The sequence below is a fragment of the Alosa alosa genome, chromosome 12 (assembly GCF_017589495.1).
Source record: "Alosa alosa isolate M-15738 ecotype Scorff River chromosome 12, AALO_Geno_1.1, whole genome shotgun sequence".
Lineage (NCBI taxonomy): Eukaryota > Metazoa > Chordata > Actinopteri > Clupeiformes > Clupeidae > Alosa > Alosa alosa.
In genome coordinates this window covers 21,396,893-21,419,937 of record NC_063200.1, presented here as the reverse complement: position 1 = coordinate 21,419,937, position 23,045 = coordinate 21,396,893, and the positions used below count along the sequence as shown (strand labels likewise).

General features: G+C 44.8%; 1 protein-coding gene across 3 annotated transcripts in view; it reads left to right on the top strand.

Annotated features, from left to right (window-relative positions):
* The first annotated feature begins 5,602 nt into the window (after nt 1-5,602).
* The window catches only part of LOC125304515 (mediator of RNA polymerase II transcription subunit 13-like), a 94,407-nt gene continuing 76,964 nt past the window's right edge, over nt 5,603-23,045 (top strand). For all 3 annotated transcript variants that reach the window (XM_048258869.1, XM_048258870.1, XM_048258868.1), the window contains exons 1-2: nt 5,603-7,213; nt 21,759-21,996. In XM_048258869.1, coding sequence (XP_048114826.1) covers nt 7,142-7,213; nt 21,759-21,996 — 310 coding nt within the window. In that variant the 5' untranslated portion in view covers nt 5,603-7,141. The remainder of the gene's footprint in view (nt 7,214-21,758; nt 21,997-23,045) is intronic.

Below are 23,045 nucleotides of genomic sequence, written 5' to 3'. Positions count from 1 at the left end.
GAGCTCAGAGACAAACATTGGGAGCGCCGACGAAGGAATGTGAAAAGTACATAAAATTAAATAACCACCATATGCCAGAAATAATGCCAAATCAAGGGGAATTATATTGGGCACAGCAGACTAGATGCAGATTGAGAGGACCTTGGCAAGGGTTGCACATTCCTTTCAAAAATACAGACACGCATGGCATTAATTAGCAGCCCAAGTCATAAACAACAGGGAGACAAAGACACTCGTCATTCATCAGAGGAAAGTCAGACAGCAGTTCTGTTTTATGAGGAGCTGGAAATTAACAAGAAATTGTTTAGGAAGGGAGAGAAAAAACACACATTGACTACAAAGAAAGAATTAAACACAAAGACGGTTTTAAAACTATTGATCCTCTCCGTGGCATTGTGGAGTCGTGGGGGGAAATAGGGGACTGAGGCAGGAGGTTGATGAGTTTGCTATACCGGGGCAACGACGGTCTTACGAAAGGGCTCAGGACCTCTAGCCAGCCCTAGTGCCTTGGGAAGTGGCCCTGAGTGGCTCTCTCTCTCTCTCTGGCTGGACCACTATAATTTTCCTGGGCAGAATGATGGATGGGCCGGTGTCAGCCCCTGTTCATTATAATGCATACCATCTATTCTTCCCCCAGACAGGCCCTTCTCTAGGAAATGCCATTTTAGGTGTTTGGAGTGGTGAGGGAGTGGTGAGGGAGAGAACCAAAGAGAGGGAGAGATAGAGAAAGAGAGATGGGATGTGATTGTAGGGAATTTTCTGTTTTTTTAGTCAATTTGCCGCAGTATTAACCTGTTCTCATAAAAGAAGCTGTGCTAATGGGCTTTTCTCAACAGAAACTAGATTGCACGTCTTCATGCCAGCAGTCGAGGAAGAATGTGTTATCCTGGTAAAAAGGTATATGCCTACTCTTACCTTGTTACTGAATAAGGAAATGTGTTGTTGTGAGTGATAGCTGTGTAAATAATTACAAATGAGCACAAGCTCAAAATAATAAATGTCTAATCTGCATTAGCAGTCATGGGGCCTAAAACATCTTTTGTGTAAAAAAAAGAAACTTGAATCACATTGAATTCCACAGAGGTTTATTACAATATACTTCTGTCAAGTAGTCCAGAGATGCTTTGATCTTCAAGAAAACAGTTCCTGGAAGAATTTAACCATCAGTGTCCCACAACTCTTAAAATATTCAGGAATGCCACCAGATCAAAAGGAATATAGTCACACAGAGAGAATGCACCACCTTACAAAGCCTAGTTACCAGGTCTAGACATGCTGCTCACACAGCCATTAGTGTGCACGTATTCCTCTGCACTTAATACCCATACTGGACACATGGCTAAGTTTGAGAGTGTAATATTCAATAGATTTATTAAAGTGGAAAGCACTTCACTGTATGAGCTTAGAGACTTCACACTACAAAGGTGTGGAGATACTTTAGAGAGTGCTTTAGAAGCCTGAAGGAGATATTGAACAAGAAAAGAGAGAAAAAGTAACAGACAGTAAAGGGAGGAGGTGTGTGTGTGTGTGTGTGGGGGTGGTGGAGTAGAAGCTACAAATGAATTCAGCTATGTTCCTTGAGCTTGCAGGATCAATAACTGATAGGCTAAGCTCCCACTTTCTGATTCATATCTCTTTCCTGTGATTCTTTTGAACCCTGTGAGGAAAGGCACAGTTCCAAACGACATCTGCCTGAGTCACTGGAACACTTAATGTATCAGGTGTGATTTTACAATACAGTTGTCGTATACATGACTATCATCAGAAAAATAGCACAATGTGCGTTGCCAGATTTGTGTGAGCCTTAACTGGTGTCCTCTGTTCTCCTTGATATTTGCCTGAATTTTGCCTGATCTCAGTCAGGGAGCACACGTGTAAATGGATAACCAATGGATAACCAATAACTCTCAGTTATCAGCCTTAAATCTAAAATGAAATTCTCTAAAGGGAAACCTTGGATAACTGATCTTAAGAAACGCTCTCGTAAAAAAAATAAACTCTATAAGAAAGCTATTGCTAACTCAACCCCTTCTAACATAGAAACCTATAAGAAATACAAAAACAAATGTATAGCTGAAAGAGAAAAAAAGTACTATGCAGAGAAATTCTCACATGCTTCAAATGATAGCAAAACGTGGAACCTCATTAATAATATATTGAATAGGAAAAAATCAGCAGCATCTGTACCCGCAGAGATGCGTGGGAAAGAGAGGCTCTTTTCAAACCCCAACGAAATTGCTGATGGTTTTAACAATTTTTTTCGTTAATATTAGCTCTGATCTGGCTTCCAGTATATTGCATATTGATGAGAACCCTTGTCACTTGATAAGGGGGCAATGTCCTTCTCTCAATAACTTTAGTCCTCCAACTGCACAGGAAGTTCTTGATCCTATCATGGGACTAAACAATTCTGCGCTGGGGCATGATGGTATTAAGAGCTCTTTGATTAAAGAAACTGCTGATTATTTAGTTAAGCCCATAACCCATATTCTTACTCTTTCACTCTGGGGTTATTCCCCATGATTTAAAAATCGCCAAAGTCATTCCCATCTTTAAGACAGGTGTGGCGGACGACTTTGGAAATTATCGACCTATATCCATCCTGCCTTGCATTTCTAAGTTATTAGAGAAATTAGTTTACACAAGATTATCCAAGCACTTAAATGAGAACAACATTCTATATGAGCACCAGTATGGATTTCGTAAGAAACACTCGACAGAACATGCGTTACTCCAGCTTACCAATATTATCTCATCTGCCATGGATAACAGGAAGTATGCCATCGGGATCTTCCTCGACTTAAGCAAAGCATTTGACACTGTCAATCACAGGGTTTTGATTGACAAATTAAATAGATATGGCATTAAAGAAATTGCCCTGAGCTGGTTCTCAAATTACTTAAAAAACAGAGAACATGTATCAGTTAATGGTTATAATTCTACCAAGTCCAGAATTATTCATGGGGTGCCACAGGCATCTATTCTGGGCCCATTATTATTTCTGATCTATATAAATGACCTAGCCATGACCTGTGAACAGCTTCTTCCTGTATTATTTGCTGATGATACTAATCTTATAGCAACTCATAATGATGTATTTGATTGACAGTGTAAATGATGAATTAAGTATTTGATTGACAGTGTAAATGATGAATTATCTGTTATTTCTAAATGGTTTCAACTTAAGTTAACGTTAAATGTGAAGAAATGTAACTTTATGATCTTTTGCAGCACAAATAAGTCGTACCCCAAAGAGTTAGCTGAAATATTTATCAGTGGAGCAGAAATCATGCAAGTAAAAGCAACAAAATTCTTGGGAGTACTAGTAGATGAAAGACTTAATTGGACAAACCATATAGACCTTGTCTGCAAAAGGTCCACAAAGATGATGGGTATATTAAGAAAAGTCTGTCCTCTAATTCATCCCTCTGCTTACTTAACTCTTTACTCTTTTGTTTCCATATTTAAACTACTGTAACATGGTCTGGGCAGCTTCATATCCAAACCATCTCAAGAAATTATGCATTATTCAAAAAAGTTCCTAAGATTTATTTCACATTCAAACAGATATGCTCCGTCAGCACCACTTTTTTATTAATTTCTCTATTCTACCTATTCACAAACTGAATACTTACCAGATTCGTTTGTTCATTCACAAGTTCATTTACAGTACCCAAGATCTTCCGGCCTCCCTTCAATCTTTCTTTACCCGGTCATTAGACATACATTCTCATCGCACTAGACACAGCCACAATAATAATTTATTTGTACCCTTCACTCACTCATCTCATCACCAATTTAATATGCCATACAGAGGCCCCATACTATGGAATGGATTACCTCCCACATTAAGAGCCATAGCTTCCCACTCTTTCTTTAAAAAACAGCTTAAAAAACATCTTCTCCTGTCATGAATCATCTACTTAATTCCTGCCTGCTTCAATTCTTGTCATTATACTATCTAACATTTCTAATGCATCCTTCAAATCCATAGATCTGCCACATCTTCTTCCATCCATTTTGGATGATTTTTGTATTTTGTCTCCTGTTGTTTTTTCTTTTCCCTTATTGTCATTGATTATATTTGTACTTATCCCCTCTCATGGTTTATTTGTCAGCCGTACATGATTAAGTGTGATTATTGAAAGGGGTGGAGCTCTGTACAAGCCCATTGGGCTTCGTTCCCTCCTTGCACCATTTAATGTTAATGTGTGCTAAATATATAAACTAAACTAAACTAAACTTCAAATGCTTTTTCAATGCTTATACGCATGTATTTGGGTATCCGGTATTGCTTCCGATGCAAGAACACCAAAATAACAAATGCAGACGTTTGCTTATGGACTGCCTTGGTCTGGAAACATGTAATTCAGTGGGCCATTCAGAACTTCCTGCACAATGTGACACAGAAGTGTGCTGCTTGTTGAATAAAACCACCTCAATTTTACCTGTCAGGGCCAGGTCTCGACCCACAACTGAAAAATGTGCAAAAGTGCAAAAGGTTGCTTTTATCCTGTAAGCTTGGGACCTGTTACCAAAATGTCTAAGCAAAGCCAACATGCAATGCGTTTGTGTGAATGAAGTTGGGGCAGCCTGTCCCCCAAACAAAAAGGAAACTCTGCGTGGAATTTCTCTAGGAATACTGAAGGTAGGGGTGAGACCTCTCTGTGGTGTTTCGTTTGGTCCTTGGTTAAAATATGATGTATACTTTTTTACACAAAAGCGTCTGCTACTAAATTTAAACATAAACATAAACACAAACAAACACTACTTCCTGCAAAATCCCTGACTGCGCCTCATGTTTTTTTTTTCTTTTTTATTCTCACTCCCTCTCTCTCACTCTCAAAACACACACACACACACACACACACACAATAAGCAATCCTTTGGACTGCAGTGATCAACTTTTAAAATAATTCAGTTGCATGACTTGTCCGGTGATGTTTGTGTTGCTAATATAATAACAAATGTAATGCATAATGTCTTCTGTCGGTCCAGCAGATGCAGGGATTCATGGGGATGGTGGAACTCATTCCTTCTCTGGGCTTTTGTCTGAATTTCAGCATTGGGGGATGGCCTCAGCTTCAGCACACACATAAAGCCTTTGACCCCTGATGTAAGTAACTGGACACAGCTCTCCTCTCTCTAATTTGCCCATTTCTTGGGGCCACACAATTCCAGTAAAACGTTTTAATTTAAAAAAATGTTTTAATTATCCACTGTGTGAAATAGGCTAAGGCTAAAGATGTTTAAATTATAGGGAAGTGGCTTCTGTGATTAGGACAGTTCTACTGCTAACTACTGAAGTTTTTTCTTTTCTTATGATAGATCATAATGGCAATTATTTTTTTCCTGATGACTGGGGGGAAATGTTTTAAGCAGTGTTTTAGTATAGAACTTTTGTGATGATCATCCATGACTGGTAGCAAGGGTGTAAACTCGGAACGGGCGCCTCTAGCGTCGCAACAAGGCGTGTATCAAAGATGCTAAACCACTGCTGTAATCCTTTGCTTTGATCACGTGAGTGCTCTACTTTGCCAAATGGGAAAGCGAGTCTCCCTCATACACTGCCGGCCGCCATTACATCGCTATGCGTGGTGGGCTGTCGGATTGTGAGCGAGGCAGCTAGCGGCTGTTAGCGTAAGCAGTTACACACACACATACACACACAAAGTGGGAGTCACACATATTCATACATACACACATACGCTCACTTACGAATGTTACAGTAAAGACACTGAGATATAAACAATGCCTCAAAAGGGAGTCACTGTGTCTTAACCCGATGGATTGGAGTGATTGCTGGCTGGCATATTCTGGACGGTTTTTTCTTACAATTATTCAAACAAACCTCTGCCTCATTTCTGGCTGATTTGAAGGAGATAACCAATTTCGTCCGCTTTGGTCAGATGGCTGCATTTATTTGTTAATCATAACGCCAGAGGATTGCCTCCATTTCTGGGCTGTCATCGTCTTTGTGATACACATTACTGCTGCTATTGTTACTTGTAACAAGCAAAAGAAATCTTTCAGCTGCAGCCTAATATCTGGGGAGGACGTTTCGTAATGATATAAAACAGAAAGGAAGGAAGGCTTTTTTTAAACCTTGGTGCGCTGTAGCCTACTGCCGTTTTCCTGATGGTGGACCGACAATACTTTTTGGTTTGTTGGAGAAATGAGAACATTTTTATCTTAAGATTGAAACATTTGTTCGCGAGACGACGTTTGGGTTTGTAACAAGCGCGGATGGCTGAACGTGAGAGACAGGTATTTTTATCGCTGTTTGTCTGCAGACTGGTTTTATTTGCAAAGTGAAAGAAGGATTAAACATTCCTGTTCTCTGTTGCCTGTTGTGTAGTAGGCAAGCACCGATACACTGCACGGCGGCGGTAAGAAAACAAATCTATAAATAGCTCCTGCAATTCTCGAAAACTATCACAACTGGTGCACAAGCTTGTTGGTCTGACGGAATAGATTTTTTGCATTCTTCGTTACCAGTTATTGGGAAATTTTGTCGCAGACACTTGCACGCTGTTTATTGTTCATGGCAGAGCGAAATAAACGTGACAACCACGACTGGATCATCTGAAAGAAGTTACTGGATTCTGTAAACATTTATATTTGTTCATTTTCATGGATTTTATCACTGGGAAAAATCTGAATAGGTCAACTTCGTATGGATTATGCTGTTATTTAATCGTTAAACTATCGACAGAAAGACTGGAATGGACACGGATTGCAATTTCTACCCTCCGGGATTAAAAACACGGATATATATTTTACATCTGAAAATGATTAGGCTTGGACCGCCTGACCTGGATTGTGTGATTTCTCTAATCTGCGAACATACTTGGATTTACAAAACAAACTATTAGTCTGCTCTTGGAATATATAGGAGGGGTTAGCCGATATTTTGATTCTTTTACCCTCATCACGCCCCCTCCAGATACATTTTTTATCTTATGCCAGTTGATACAATTTTACTGAACAGGGTAAATCGTTGATCTGGCGGTCAGCTCTCTGTGCTGAAGCGGTGGCGTGGCTTACTCGTGAGGGAACCGATTTGCCACCCCTGCTCGGTTCTGATACCGATCACGGATTTCGACATGCCCTGCTCTGACGACCCCATCGGCGGACGATTATGACTACAGCAGCGAATTGGGTGGCTAACGGGGCAAGCCTTGAAGACTGCCATTCCAACATTTTCTCCCTGGTACAGTGAAACATTATGCTTACAAATCTAAATGCAATGTGAAACACCAGTAGTAGACTAAATAGGGACACATTCAGGAAAGCCTAATAGTATCCCTACTGTGTCTTGGGTACAAAGGTGAAACAATTTCTGGTGCTGTTATTTGCCAATCATTAACACGAGGTGAGGAGACTACAGTGTTGTCTAGATTCCTAGAGCATCATCTAGCATGCACCTCACTTATGGTTACACGAGTAACGCCTCATTATAAACCAACACCAAACAACGTGTTGTCTCAGACACTAGATCTACGATCGTTCAGTGCTGTTTCTTTTCTCCTTGGGGGGTGGAGGGTGCGTGTTTATCGTTAAATTATACAACGTATTCAGGCAGCGTGGCAACAAAGAGTGACAGGCAATGGGCTGAGCCTTGGTAATAACCTATATCCTTAAAATCCACATGCACATTTCACAGACATGAAGGTCACTTAAACCAATTGCACAGCAATGCATCCATGCATGCAGCAAGTTTGTTGAAACGGAAGATATTTCTTGATTTTTATTCATGGGTTACGTAATAATATTGATATTTTATCCTTCCCAAGAAAAAAATGTGCCAGAAGGCTACCATTTAATGAGGCGCAATGTAACGTATCCAGTAGCGTGGTGTGCAAGGGGCTGGTCTACCTGCCGTTAACTTAAATGAGGGATACCTGAATAACAATTTATCATCACTTTAACATCCAGACGAAATCCGAGATGGAGATAGTGATGTTGTGGGAAGATTCAAGAGCAATGCTTCCAGCCACCCTGTCTTCAGTTGTCTTGGAGCACAATTACCACTTTGAAAGTCATTATTGAAAGATCAGCAGCAGCTCTCTAGATTATGAGGCAGACAATGGATTTAGGGGAGTTATTTCTCCAAATTGCAATTTTTTTCAGGAGCCATATATCCGGGCCATTTCCAAAATTATGTCCAAAAGTTTTTGTTGTTCTTTGTTATGGTGGTGCTTTTGTGGGCTTTGCAGACAGGAGGTTGATTGAAGGATGCAATTTAATGGAAACATGGCAGTTTGGCAGTTGGTTGAAAACAAGGGATGCATTAGGACAAGAGAAGATGCTTTATTATGAACATGCCCATGTTTGACTGTAATGCCACAGATAGACACATATAGTCTCTGTTGTGGAAGTATGCAGTCATATTTAATTACATTTCGCATTGCACGTGTAGAATTGTGTAATGAATGAATTTGAATTTTGGGACTGATATAGAGACTATATATCATTTAGTCATCTTGTTTAGATATATAAAACTAGGGGGGAACTATTACACAATTACTTAAGTGATAAGAGTTGATATACAATGAACTTAATTCATAACATATGAACTTGCATTTAACTTAACATTTAACTTGCATTCATATTGATGGCAGGAGTCTGAATGTATGTTGTTCTCACACAGAGCCACTTGGTGTTCTCACTCCCACTGCATGAGTATGAAACAATGTGCAACTGTGAGCGGTCAAACTTATCAGTGCAACTCTTGCACTCAAGATTGCTTTTGAAGATGAAATCAGCAGGCCAGCGTGTCAAGCAGAGAGCAGTAGGAAGTGAGATTGCTCACTTTAGGGGGGTGGAGGGGCACACAGGTGATGGATAAAAAAGCTGTTCAGAATGAGCAAAGGGAAATAAAAAGAGTAATGCTTTTTTTATGCCACGCATCTCCCTGGCCATTAAAGCCAGTCGTCTGTGCGAGAGTTACGGCGCCTGCCCACTTCAGTACACACACACACACACACACACACACACACACACACACACTCACACTCCTCTGTAGCCTGTTGAACAATGTTCCACTGAACATAAACCCACCCCACTGCAGAGCATTTGAGGATCAATTTGTTGAGTTCTCTTGCCAATAAAAATCTAAAACATATGCCACTTTTGGGTATATTTTTATAGGCACAACTTTTATTTTTCCTCAGCTACAGACCAGCACTGAGACACATGCATGGCAAACGCCTGGTGAGTGAGGGAATTGGTAGGGAAAAGAGAGGACAAAAGTTATAAATAGTTTGGTTTAAGTCTTAAGCTCAAAGAATGTCCTGGTGAAGTGTATGTGTGTTTTTTCGTCCTCTTTGGAAAAAAGGCAGCCGTGAGTGAGTTGAGAAAAAGAGCGAGTGAGAGAGAGAGAGGCAGCAGCAGCAACAGCAGCAGTAGGAGGAGAAGAAGAAGGAGGAGGAGGAGGGGGAATCTGTTTTCGTTTTAGGAAAGTATTATGTGTGATGTGCATTTCCTGAGTAGAGGCTGCGGCCCATTGGCGAGTGGAGCGATCCATTCCTCTGTAGTCTGGGCAGGTCTCTCTGACTCATGGTGTAGCCACAGTTGAAATATATCAAGCGTGGGTCAAAGCACAGCCTGTGATTGTGTGTGTGTGTGTGTGTGTTTGTTTGTGTGTGTATGGTAGATAGATAGATAAATGGAGAGAGACAAAGAGAGAGAGAAAGAGCTCACAGACGCAAAGACACGCAAAGACATTTAAACTCACACACTCACACACGAAAGACATACAAACAGTTCGCAAGAGGCACAGGCACGTGTTCCAACAAACACATGTTGAGTTTGTCTTGTTTTAATTAAAGGAGCTTTCTCCTTTTCCCCCAGACAGGGCTGCTCCAACTGAAATGCGGCTAATTAAGCGTCGTCAAGTGGAAGTATAATGTGTTCAGCTGAGAGGTGCTCATTAGCCAAACTGTATGCTAATAGAGAGCACAGTAAAATGATGACTATGCTTTGTAAGATGGTGACATGTACAGTGTGTGTGTGTGTGTGTGTGTGTGTGTGTGTGTGTGGGGGGTGTTAATGTGAGCGGGGACCACTGGTGGGATGGATGGAAAGCGGGATGGAGTGTGACTGGCTCTATCTAGGTTAGAGGCCTGCCCTGGTCGTGATGGGGCAAGCGGCCTGTGTTGGGACGTGTGGCGGTGCACCCCTGGCTGCCAGGGCCTTGCGATACCCTCCACCTCACACACACACACACACACACACACACACACACACACACACACACACACACACTCTGGTGTACCTCTGGCTCAGGATTGTATACATGCCTGTTGAGCCTGGGCCAACTCTTGATCCGACCCTTGGCCAATCCCTCTCCCTCTCTCCCTCTTTATCGCTCACTCTCTCTTTCCCTCTGTGTGTGTGTGTGTGTGTGTGTGCCAACCGACTGGTGTGCCAGCCTGCTCCCTGTCCAAAATGCATTCCCCAGGGGCACGGGCTGCTGGGAGCCCCGGCCAGTCACCCCTCACGGCTGCTCCTCGTCCCGCTCCTTCTGGCTGTTGCGGTGGCGGTGGTGTTGGTGGGCACGGGTGGCACACACAAATAAAATCCCCCGATGGTGGAACACATCCAGAGCCAGACGGTGGTCTGCTCCCCCGTGTCCCTGTGCCCCCCCCACCACCACCACCCGCGCATGCCTCCCCATTCCCCATCACTCACCCCGCATCCTCCCCCCTCTGTCCCCTGTGTCCTCTGCCTCCGACAGGGAGAGCATCCTCAGCATCTGGAGAGGGCTTCCTCCAGCTCCTCTAGTCCCTCCCCGCTCTCCCTCATAGATTACCTCACTACAGATCGATCTATTAATGAGCCTTGTCGCCTCCACTGGCCAAGCCATGATTGAGGGAAAGGAGAAGGGGGTGGGGGGATTGGACTGTTGTCAAAGAGGCCCTCCACACAATGAATCCTGGGAAAATAAATCCTTTCTCTGGTTAAAATGGTGGCGCGTGGTTGCGTATGGTTTGTGTGTGTGTGTGTGTGTGTGTGTGTATGTTCATGTGTGATGTCAGTGACTTACATTAGATGGATGGTGGGTTAAGGTGTGCTGTGGTTGGACAGCGACCCCTGCCTATGGTCAGAACAAGAGACAGAGAGAAAGAGAGAGAGAGAGAGAGAGAGAGAAAGAAAGATAGAGACAGTGAGTAAGAGAGAAGGGAGAGAGAGACGGAAAGAGAGAGAGAGAGCAAGAGAGAAGGGAGAGCGCGTTCAAGGGCTGATTTTTGGGAGTGATGGCGGCCTGAGTGTGAAATATGTAAGACCCCGCATTGCCAGCTGTGTGCTATTCTTAGCCCGCGGGGGCTCTCTCTCGCACACAGGGTAACAGAAGGGGGTGGATGAGGAGTGAGTGAGGGAGGTGGAGGTGGAGCTCGGGGCTTGTGGAGGCCAAAAGAAGAATTGGCAGAAACAGGCAGACTGGCAGCGACCGGGGTGCATGATAAGGAAAGGTGATACCCACCAAGCTGCACCGAGTTGTCTGCCTTTCTCAGGTTACCGGTTTTATTCGGCCAATCAAATGCCACCGTGCAGCTGCTCAAAAGCATGCACGGGCGGGTATGTGTGTGTGTCCCCGATACAATGTGTCCGCATGTTTGTTTCAACATTAAATGCTTATTTTCATGTGTTACAACTGTTATTGTTTTTGTGGGTCTAAGTTAATGCAGCATTCTCCTTTCTGTTGCTGCTCCTTAGAAAGAATCTCCCCCCTCAGGGTGTGTTTATTTCAAGAGCCAGTGGTAGTAGAACAACAATTTAATTTGAGGCAATCACTACTCAAAGACGGCAAAGATTGCAAGGATGTGGAATTGTTTTGATGAACCTTGCGCGCACACAAAGGGAGGGAATATCCATTGTGCAACCGTCTGAAACCACCTAGCGAGGCTACAATAACAGGTGGCAGCAGAATTTGTGTGTGAAGATAAAATGACTGCATGGCACAGCAGCGGTTTTTGTGAGCTACAAAAGCACATCTAGAGGGGATAGAGAGCAAATCTGCTCTATTACAAAAATGATGTCAGATGCGACTTCCGACTAAGTTGCTCTGCCTCAACACACACACACACACACACACACACACACACACACACACACACACACACAGTGTTTTACTGCACTGTGTTTGCAGCGCATGGAAACCAGCGACTGCAACATATTGTTTGAGTTTGCCTGGTTAGTTCATCGGAATGATCTGGAATGGTTCGATTTAACCAAATGGGAACGAGAATTATGGCTGCCTTGCTTGGCTTCCTGATGCGTGTGCTGACACACACACTCACACACTCTCTCACACATTTACTCCCAGCCGTCATGGTATTCCCCATGAAGTCACTGAGACATGTTGATGCCAATATTGTTTACCATACTAAATCAACCGATACATTGGGAGCCGCAGGCCAAGCTGTACCCAGATGTTGGTCCTCATAAGTCAACTCTGTGTATCTGTATAGCAAGAGGAGGAGGAGGAGGAGGAGAGAAAGTGAGTGTGTGTGAGAGAGAGAGAGGGAGAGGGGGAGAGGGAGGTAGAAAAAAGAAAGAGCTTGAGGGAACGTGAAGACTTTATTAAGGTCACATTCTGCCATGCGAAGGGGAGAGAGTGGGAGAGAGCGATGAGGGCCAGGGAAGTAGGGAGAGAGAGAGAGAGAGGCGGCAGAGCAATCTCGGTAGTCTCTCTCTCCTTGCTCCCCCTTGCTTGCTCTCTCTCTCTTTCGCTCTCTCTCTCTCTCGAGCCATATCTGATTCGCTGACACACCCCGCTCTGTAAGCAAACAGTAGATTACAGGCGCTGACTGGGTTTTGCCAGCTGCAGGTCAAGACCTGTTCTCTGGGCACTGACAAGACTCGCCTCATCGCTCTCCTTCCCGTTCTTTCTCTCACACACACCACAGACAGCAGCCAGCAGGCTGGACTACACACACACACACACAGGCCTCTAGATAGCAACATGGGTGTACGCCTGTCCCAGATCTGGTGTGAGTCTGGCCCAGGTCAGGCACAAACTCCATTGCTATCTCCCAGTCTAATGGCCCCTCCTCTCCCCTCACAGCTCAGAGCCACTCTAAAGCCCAGGAGTCGTGTTGACTCGCAACAGCTGAGAGGAGAAAGTTGAAAAGGAGAAGCAGGGGTAGAAGCTGGAGGAGGAGGGGTGGGGAGAGGTGCACGGCCAGGTCATGTCCTTTTCTGCCACCCACCCTCCACCCCCACCAACCCGTTAGACCGAGAGCAGAGCACACCTCACCACTAGCACACCTCCATGAGGGTGAGGGAAATTATTCCAAGTAAGATAACAAACACTAAAGCATGTCCAGATATTATCAGCAACTGGCTCCCTGTTCACACCAGTGCAACTACGACGGATATGACAGATGTCTGTGTGTGTCTTTCTCTCTCTCTCTCTCTCTTTCTCAGAGATCCCCTTGTCTTTGCGTTGCTTCTATAAGCGGTCCACAGTGGACCGTAGGTGAGTGCTTTTCTTTTGTGAGGCTGAAGTTTCAGGAACATCTTAAAAAGCCATCATGGCTGGGTTGACCGGGGCTTCTGTGGGATAAATCTTCAAAACTGCCCAGATCTTGCAGTCTGATTCTGTGGGCGGTTTCTTATGTGCTAGTCATGAGATGGTTATGTTTTTCAAATTGAGTGCACAAATGAGAACCAGGTGTTGGGGGGAAACTACACATGGAGAGGAGAGAGAGAGAGGCCAAAAATGAAAAAAAGTAAGAAAAGGAAAGGGGGGGGAGGGAGGGAGGAAGCGAGTGAGAGAGAGAAAGAGAGAGAGAGACTGTTACTTTCCTTTGTAATTCACACTCAATAGGAAACACCCCTAAACTGTTCAAAATGTTATCTTTCTGCCGTAACCCTGGAGACCGAAGCTTGAAAATTGAATAAGTTGCCCAAGTCTTACAGATGTTGTATGTTGCCTAGCAACTGTTTTTTGTTCCCCTTCTCCTCGTGCCCCCAAGTCCCCTCCTCACACCCTCACCCCCCACCCCCAACCCCGTCTCTCGTTTTTCTCCATTTTTCTCCTCCTTCTTCCTCTCTTCCTGCCTGCTCTTGTCAGAGTTAATTAAGTTGCACACGAGACGAGCTGGTAAAGAAGGGCTTGGTTTATTTATTTCCTCATCAATAATGCAGCCTAATCCGGGGCCAGTGTTTTGAGGCTGTTCGCGTGCCTTTTTAAAGTGGCAACCCCGCGTGGCTGCCCTCGCGAAACGTGTCTTTGTGTCGCTCTCGGGAAAGGGCTTCTGTCACAGGTGTGGGCTTGTCTGCTGTTCACCTCTCTCTCTCTCACACACACACGCACGCACACATACACACACCCTCCACCGCCCCTCCTATACCCCCATCTTGTTCTGTCAGGTGAGAAGTCACAGGAGACTGACACTGGAGAGTGCTCAAGCATAACCTGTGTGTGCATGTGTGTTAGTGTTTGTATTCCTGTCTGTGTTTATGTGGATGACTGTACGTGTGTGTATCTGTGTTTCCATTGGCATGTGTCCTGTGTGTGTACGTGTGTGTGTGCTTGGGTGCATAATGATATTCTCATTTTGTGTGTGTGTGTGTGTGAACATGCATCTGTGTATCTCTGCATGTGTGTGAGACTTTCCCCCCTCCTGATTGGCAGGTCCATCCGTCACTCAGCCCCGGGGATGCTTGCTACTCTAATTAGGTCGCTTGCCTCACTCGCCTCCCGGGGCCAAAGCTGCGCCACAGAACACCATCAAACAATGCCCCATGCTTTTGTGAGCCAGAGCCCTGGAAAGGTGCAGCCAGTGAAGGACCCAATAAAAGCACCTGTTTGGAGCCTCGGCCCCTCAGGGGCTGGTGGGGGGTGAGGAGGGTGGGCACTCACCGCACCTGTTTGAAGCTTTTGTGTGCCTCTCTTAGCATCCTCCCTCAATTTCTCTCCTTCTCTCTTTCTCTTTCTCTCTCACTCTCTATTTCCTTCCTTCATACCCCCCTTATTGGAGTGACTGCAAAAAGAAATATATCAAATGATGAAAGACAAAGTGGGTAAAAAAAAGAAGAGTAGCAGGCAATAATTTGGGTTAATCTCATTTCAATGGGTTAATTGAGGAAAGGAGAAGCGCCTGTAAGCCGGTTTTAATTTCTCTGGAGTCACCCAGTCCAATCATCGGGAAGTCAATCAAGCTCGCGCTCTTGGGTGCTCTCGGCGAAGTGAAGTGCGCTACGTACGATGGCGCCCACCTACTCCCTTGCCCTCGTGGAGGGCGGGTGAGTCGCCGCTGGCTGTTTGGACGCTCTAGAATCGGTGTGGTCAGAGTGGGCGGGTGGTGTTGGGTAGCACTAGGGCTCACAACTCGGTTACCGGGTCACTGGCGTCATGTTAGCGAGAGCGAGGGGAATGATTTCCCCTAAATATCTATTTAATCTGGAAGAAAAGAATGAACCACTCAGGAAGTAGCAATAGCAAGTATCAAGCTCTCTGGCACAAAAGGACACATAGATGTTAACACCATTCATATAATCCTTGCTTACCATTTGTTGCCAGTTTCTTTATGTTAAGCGCTTTTGTTGTTTGCCTGAATACCACAGCTAGTTACTGAAAACAAGCTCTAGAGTACTCCAGAGGTGTAAAAGTCCTGCGATAATTTTTGTTCCAATCATTTGTTTAATCAGCTGATTCTAATTAGCACAATTCTTAAGCCAGGTAGATCAACTAATTACTGAAATCACATGTGTTAAGCGCACAGGTAGAACCAATACATGGCAATACTTTTGCTTTCTGAAGCCGGACTTTTACATCTGTGGAGTACTCTCTCACATCACAAAGGTGGAGCTACTCACTCCAGCACTAAACTAAAACGTGGCAGAGGGATCTGCATTACATCTGTTTGATATCAGCCAAGCTATGCTAATTGCTTTTAACTAGCCCCTGAGAACTCAATGTTTCTGTGATGTAGATGCTAAAGATGCAGATGCTGGTGGCTAATAAGTGGTGTGGTACTTGGCTCCTTAGCTCCTTAGCTGAGTTTCCAAGTCCTTTTAGAGGTCATGACCCTGACGCCCCCCTTCTGGGGTTTGCACTTCTCTGTGGTCTGCTTCGTTGCTACATTACCATGTACAGGATACTGGAGTTTTCCATTGGGCATTCCACGTTGTGACATCACTTCCTCTTCCTGTTTATGTTGGAGTGCACATTTAATTGCTTGCTTGCCTGCCTGCCTGGGTCACCTGTGTTCCTCAAATTGCTACTGAGCGCACTCACCCAGTACAGTTAACTTGTGGAAATTCCGGCACTGAATGCACTGCACAGTCTGATTGTGTATCCCCCGTGGAAGGCCGTTGAGGTTATGAAAAATTCAGTGTGACATTTTACGAGCTCCTAGAGATTGTTTATTATTTTTCAGCACTATAATAGTAGCAGTTTGATTTTTTTATGAATGGGAAAGTTTGTATTTGTGTGTGTTTACACGTGTGCCTGTGTGTGTCTGTCTCTGGGTTTATGTCCATCTGACGTGTTAACAGCAGAGAAAGTGCTTTTAAAGGCACACAGCGGTAATGACTACGTAGGCTAAGTGGAAGTATAGGGTTAGGAAGAACTCCAAACGTCACAGCCCTTTCTGAGTGACCTTGTAGCATTTGGAGTTTCTCAGAAGGTACGCTGATGGGAAAAGGGACTTTGCAGAAGTGCGCGCGTGATTCATGCAGCCTTCTCTGACGTCACACAGACTATCCAGAATCGTATAATTTGTCAGAGAGAGCAGTGGGGTTTCTTCAACATTGACCAGACTTTTGTCAGAAAGATGCTCCTAATGAAAAACACTATCCTGTGTGTGTGTGTGTGTGTGTGTGTGTGTGTGTGTGTGTGTTTTGTTTGTGTCTGTGTGTGTGTGTGTGTATGTGTGTGAGCATGCGTATGAGTGTAAGAGACCTACAGTAGTGTTTATGTGTATATGTAAATGCCTGTCGGTGTGTGTCTACGGTGGTCTTTTGATCTATTCAGACGGCTGCTCCACTGTCGGTGCCCCTCCTCAGCCTCATTGTGCTTTCACACCGAGTCTGTTCGCTCGTTCGCCTAACGCGGAGCGCCACTACAACTACACACACACACTCCACACACAACACACACCGGCCGGGCTCTTATTATGCTCAGCATTGTAACAAGCATGAATGCCTGTATAAAAGGGAGCTCTCGCTGGAACGTTTGAGCCCCACACACACACACACACACACACACACACACACACACACACACACACACACACACACACACACACACACACTGTCCACCGTCTTCATGATAACAAGCGCCTGCTTGTGTTACACCGATCTGCCGAGCAAATCTGCTTAATGCCCTTACAGAGGCTTAATCACACTGCAGTCTCGAACATTTACATTTAATTAAGACACTCTGCAATGCTGCCCTCTCCTAATATTGGAAGTGGTTTCAAGTTCTGTTCAATGCTTAATCAATAGGTAATCATGGGGGTGTGCAGCATAGTGGAGATTTCCTTTGATAAACACTAAAAGGACAAACTGGGTGGTGCACAAACAAGTCTTCGCCAAGGAGTTCCTCTTGTAAAGCCTCCAGCGGATGCCAGTAAGAACTAGGCTTCATCGCAAGGCTTCCTGAAAGAACCTCCCAGTGGGAACACAGTCTATCTGTTGTATTACAATCACACACTGAGAGCCTGTTTGAGAACCTGGTTATTGAGGTGTCAGGAACAGCCTCACCAAAAACCTCACGTGTTTATTGGACAAAAAAAGAGAGTTCTCTCTCTTAGCCAGGTGTTGGCTTTCCTGTAACCTGTTTCCTGTTTCACAGCTTTCATTATGGTCTGGCGATGCTCTGCACTGGATTTCCTTTGGAGTTCATGACCTCAAAAAAGAGCGTTGTCCAAAATTAAATTGAAAAAGTGATTGAATTAACCTTTAACCAATCAGTATTGACTTTAGTCACTTCTAGAGCTACTGAATTTCAAAGCTCAGTGCTTCTGGATGGTTTGATTATAACCTAAACTGACATCTTTAACTGACTGTTTTCCCTATTAGAAAATGTGCGACTCCAGACTATATCTCCAGACTGCTGAAAAACCTTTAGTGTTTCAGATTAAGTGGCGTTTCCGGTTGTTGTCGAGAGTAGATAAACCGCAGAATCAATGTGATGCATTGTCAGACATGCTCGCTTTGCTTGTCGTCACTTTGCGGCTATTCGGTACCTTAAAATGCCTCTTTGTTTGTCCAAGTGCACTGTTTGTAACTCAAAGGGGCTCTGATGAGGTCCTTGTCCTCTCTCCCCTCCTTGCATCTCATGACCTGAGCCTCACCTAGCTACCGCTAATGGCTGTCAGAGAGGACGCTAACCGCTAGCCTCCAGCTACTCACGGGGGTTCCCACAAGGCCCTTTGACTGAGTGAATGAGTGCCTCTCTCTCTCTCTCTCTCTCCCTCTCTCTCTCTCTCCCTCTCCCTCGCTTGCAGGCAGCAACCTGCACACACCTCATTATCACATCATTGCCGTTCTCATTTGGAGAAGGATGGCTCTTGTCGCCGCCACCGCTGACACGTGTTACATGACAAGGCCCTGGAACGAGGCGCGATCTGGGGAGAGTGACGGAGGAGTGGATGGCATCAGTCTGACATTGTGCAGTTTTTAAGGAATGGGGGCCACAGAGCTTTTTTTGTAGTATATTTTGTGGGGCTTTTTGCCTTTATTCAGATAAGACAGTGAAGAGTGACAGGAAGTAGGTGGGACCAACATTTCTAGAGGCACCCCATGGTTGCAGGGCTGCTGTATACAGTTTTATGGTTTTGACCACTGGTCAGCCTTGGTCATCCACTTCTGTTAATGTCTCACAGTCAAACAGACTTTTCTGAAGTGGCCACACTTCATCCTGGAGAGGTTTCTGACGAATACATCCTTCTCCAGACTCACCTCCACACCCCACACACACACACACACACACCCACCCCGGTCACTGAATCATCTGTACCCTGTGCCCAGTCATTTCCTCGCAACGTGCCAGGCTGAGGGTGGCACCGGCTTTAGCTGTGGCATGCCTTCAGTTGCTGTGTACCCCCCAGCACCACCTTCACCACCACCACCACCACCACCCCCACCACCCCTCCTCCCCTCCTCCTTCTCCTCATAGACCCATCCTTGACCCCGTGCTCCCCTATTTTTGGTGGGGACATGGCGCTGGTGTTTATATCTCTGATTACACTCTCTCTGTCATTAGGGAGGCTTGTGTTGGTTATTACGAGGCACATTTCTGCAGGACAACAGGACGCAAATGTACACACACACACACACACACACACATGCCCTCAAATATATACATACCTAAACAAATGGGCATGCACATATATACATGCACACACACACACGCCCTCAAATATATACATACCTAAACAAATGGGCATGCACATATATACATGCACACACACACACATGCACTCAAACATATACATACCCAAACAAATGGGCATGCATAAATATACATAGACACACACACATACCCATACACGTACATAACCATGCACATGCACTCACACACATACACACATATACTCATGCACACAGACATACCCACACAAATGGACATGCACACATACATGCATACACATACACATTACCCATACACACACACATGCACATTACACACGTGCACACACACACACACACACACACACGCACGCACACATACACACACACACACACACACACACACACAGAGAGCAGCAGCTGTGACAGGGTTACGTCCCCAGCTCTGGCCCCTGTGGTCACATGCTGCCAAACACTTGACATCCTGATATGGAAGCTCCTTCAGTAATGCCCACTCATCAGAGGAGCTCATCGCTCTTTGTCTCCCTCCCTCCCTCCCTCTCTCTCTATCTTTCTTCTTTTTAGACACTCACTCACACACACACATACACACACACACACACACACACACACACCAGGTTCTGTTTTTCTAGCAAGGTGCCCTCTTTCCAGGTGTGTGTGTGTGCGTGTGTGTGTGCATGCATGTGTGTGTGTGTGGCCAGGTAGTGAGCAGAGGCCTAGCAGCAGCATTGTTTAAGAGCTGGACAGCATGGCAGTCTTCCAAGGCTATGTGTGCCAAGTTAGGCTCGCCTAGCGGTGTGCAGACTGCTACATTGTGAAGGGTGACATCCTGTGTGTGTGTGTGTGTGTGTCTGAGACCGTGTGTGTGCATATATGTATGTGTGTGTGGCCCTGGTTTCAATTTTTAACACAGTTTAACAGAAAAACACTTTATGAAGAAGCAATTGCATTTAATTGAAAATATGACCGCAAATGATGCTTTCTTTTAATTTCAGCAATGTGTGCTGGAGGGGTTGTTGCCACTAAATTTCTCTCTGTCCAGACCATTCAACTCTGGCTGCAGAACTCTCCCCACAACAATACCCCCGACACACACACACACACACACGCACACACACACATTGCACATTTATGGCCCATTGATAGCCTGAACAAACGCCCTGCTTGTCAAGGCCGTTGCCCGAATCATTCACTCCTCCGCCTGGCGTCCTCCGATCACAAGCATAAACGTGTTTCGCTCAATCAAATGAAATTGAGAAGATGTCAGACAGTGGCTGTGCTCCAGTGATTGACCCTGACAGTCTCTTTCTCCGTCTCTCTCTCTCTCTCTCTCTTTCTCTCTCTTTCTCTTTCTGCCTTTTTCTCTTTCACTCCCCTTCCTCCGCCTCTTCTCTCTTTCAATCTCTTTCATTTCTCATTTTTGTGAGCAGTTACACAGTGTTTAAACTGTTTACACATCTGCTTTTATGTCTTTGGCGAAAATAATCTACTTTTATCCCCCACACACCCACACACACCCACACACACTCACACCTAGGTGATTAACAGAATTAAGAAGGGGGAATAAAACACTTCTAAATAAGCGGTATAAAAGCATCAATAAACAGGCAAGGTAGATGAATACACAGTGTCGTCGTGTTTTAATGGATAATCTAAACTACTATCAGCCCGATCTTAATGACTGCGTGATGTGTCTGTGCGATCTCGCCTATCTGCATCTGTAAACGACAATAATGAAGCACCATCAATGGGGCATAAAATATGCGTGAGAGAGCATGAGCATGCGAGATACGGATAAGATAATGGCATTTCACAACAGTCTGCCTGATTGAAAGGTTTTATAATGACTTTGTGGTAATATGATAATTGCGTTTGGAGGCGCATCGTTTCAATCACGTGCTTGTTTTTGGGACGCTCTTTTGAAATCCCACTGGATTGGAGAGGGTGGCATTGTGAGCGGCGATCGGATAGTTTCAGTGTTTGAATGCCAATAGAGAGGGTGCTCAACTCCAGGATACTCTGCAGTGGGGACCGCATTTGAGAACTTAAGCCAGCCACTTTGTGAGGTGCAAAAAAAAAACACACTTTTGAAATGTCTAACCGGATAATGAGTTTAGATTGTAAGATTTAAAGTACTTTGGTATTATAATCTTCTGTTAGTTTGGATGAAATTAATTTATTTTGCTTGTCTAGTGCAGAAGTGAACACAGACATGCACATACACTCACAAATATACACACAGGGTAGAGTGGAGACAAAGGTGAAGTTGGACTGTCAGCTTTTATTACACATGAACGATACCCCATGTCATTACACATGCACACTCTTAGACTTCCCACGAGTGCATAAGAATATGTTTATAAGTCCATAAATAACATAATTCACAAATTCAGTGACTTAACCATCACCTCTCTCTTCTCTCTCAGGCGGAACTGACCGGCATCAAATGGCGGTGCTACCACTTCCGCAGCGGAGGCGAGTATGGGCCGGTGATCTCGGCCCCTGCACCGGACGACCCGGTGCTGCGGAGCTACACGCGCTGTGTGCAGGCCAACCTGCTGTGCGTGTGGCGCCGCAAGGTCAAGCCCGACGCCAAGGAGCTCTGGATCTTCTGGTGGGGCGAGGAGCCCAACTTGACCGACGTCATCCACCACGAGCTGGAAGGTTAGCCCTCATTTTTTCGTTCATCCTTTCTCTCTCTATTTCGCTCTCTCACTATCGCTATCTCTCTGTTGATCTGTTTCTCTGTCTCTCTGTCTCTGGCTTGTCCTTCTGTCCATCTCTCCCTCTTTACCTCTCTTTCCCCCACTTTCTGTATTTCTATCTATCTGTATGTTCTTGTCCTCTCCCTCTGTTCCTCTCTCTCTCCCTCCCTCCCTCTGTCTCATTCTCCTTCTCTCTTCTCTGATTTTCTCTGTATCCCTCTCTTCCTCTCTTTCTCTCTCTCCCTCCCTTTGTCTTTTTTTCTGTGTCTTCCTCTGTCTTTCCACATATCTGTTGTAACCCCCCCAAAAAAGTTGCTTGGAGGTAGAGGGGGGTTGAGAGGCTTTGGGAGGTGAGAGGGAGTGGACGCTACTAGGACATGGCTCCCCTGTGTTGGCTTTTTATGGAACTACCTCTAAGCTGGGGATGACATTGTGACTGAGCAAGTGTCCGCACTCACACGCCCGCCGATTCCTAACTCACCTGTGTGTAACGCCATGTGTGGCGCATTCATTATCTCATTTGATTAAGATCCAGTGGAGGTAATTGTAGCTAATTTAATGTTCCAGTTGTGGGTCTTGGGGAAATTAGAAAACACAATGTTTTCTGTCATCTTCGTTTTTGTAAATATAGAATATTTCACATACTGATTCCCTACGTTGCATTCTAGAATCTCGTAAAAGCAGCCATAATTGTTGTAATTGCTCCACACACAATGGCTTCTTGAGCTTGCATATCAAAAAAATATCATGGTGGTGGAGCGAGGAAAATGGTTAAAGTTGCTCAGTGGTCTTTTAGTGTGTGTGTGTGTGTGTGTGTGTATATGTGTATGTGTGTGATTGCATTACCCAGAGATATCTCACCTGAGAGAGAGGCTCTGTCAGCACTATCTGGTCTATTTATAGCGCCATTTGCATTATCTGGTTGCACACACACACACACACACACACACAGTCACACACACACACACACACAGACACACACAGACACACACACAATCACACACAAAG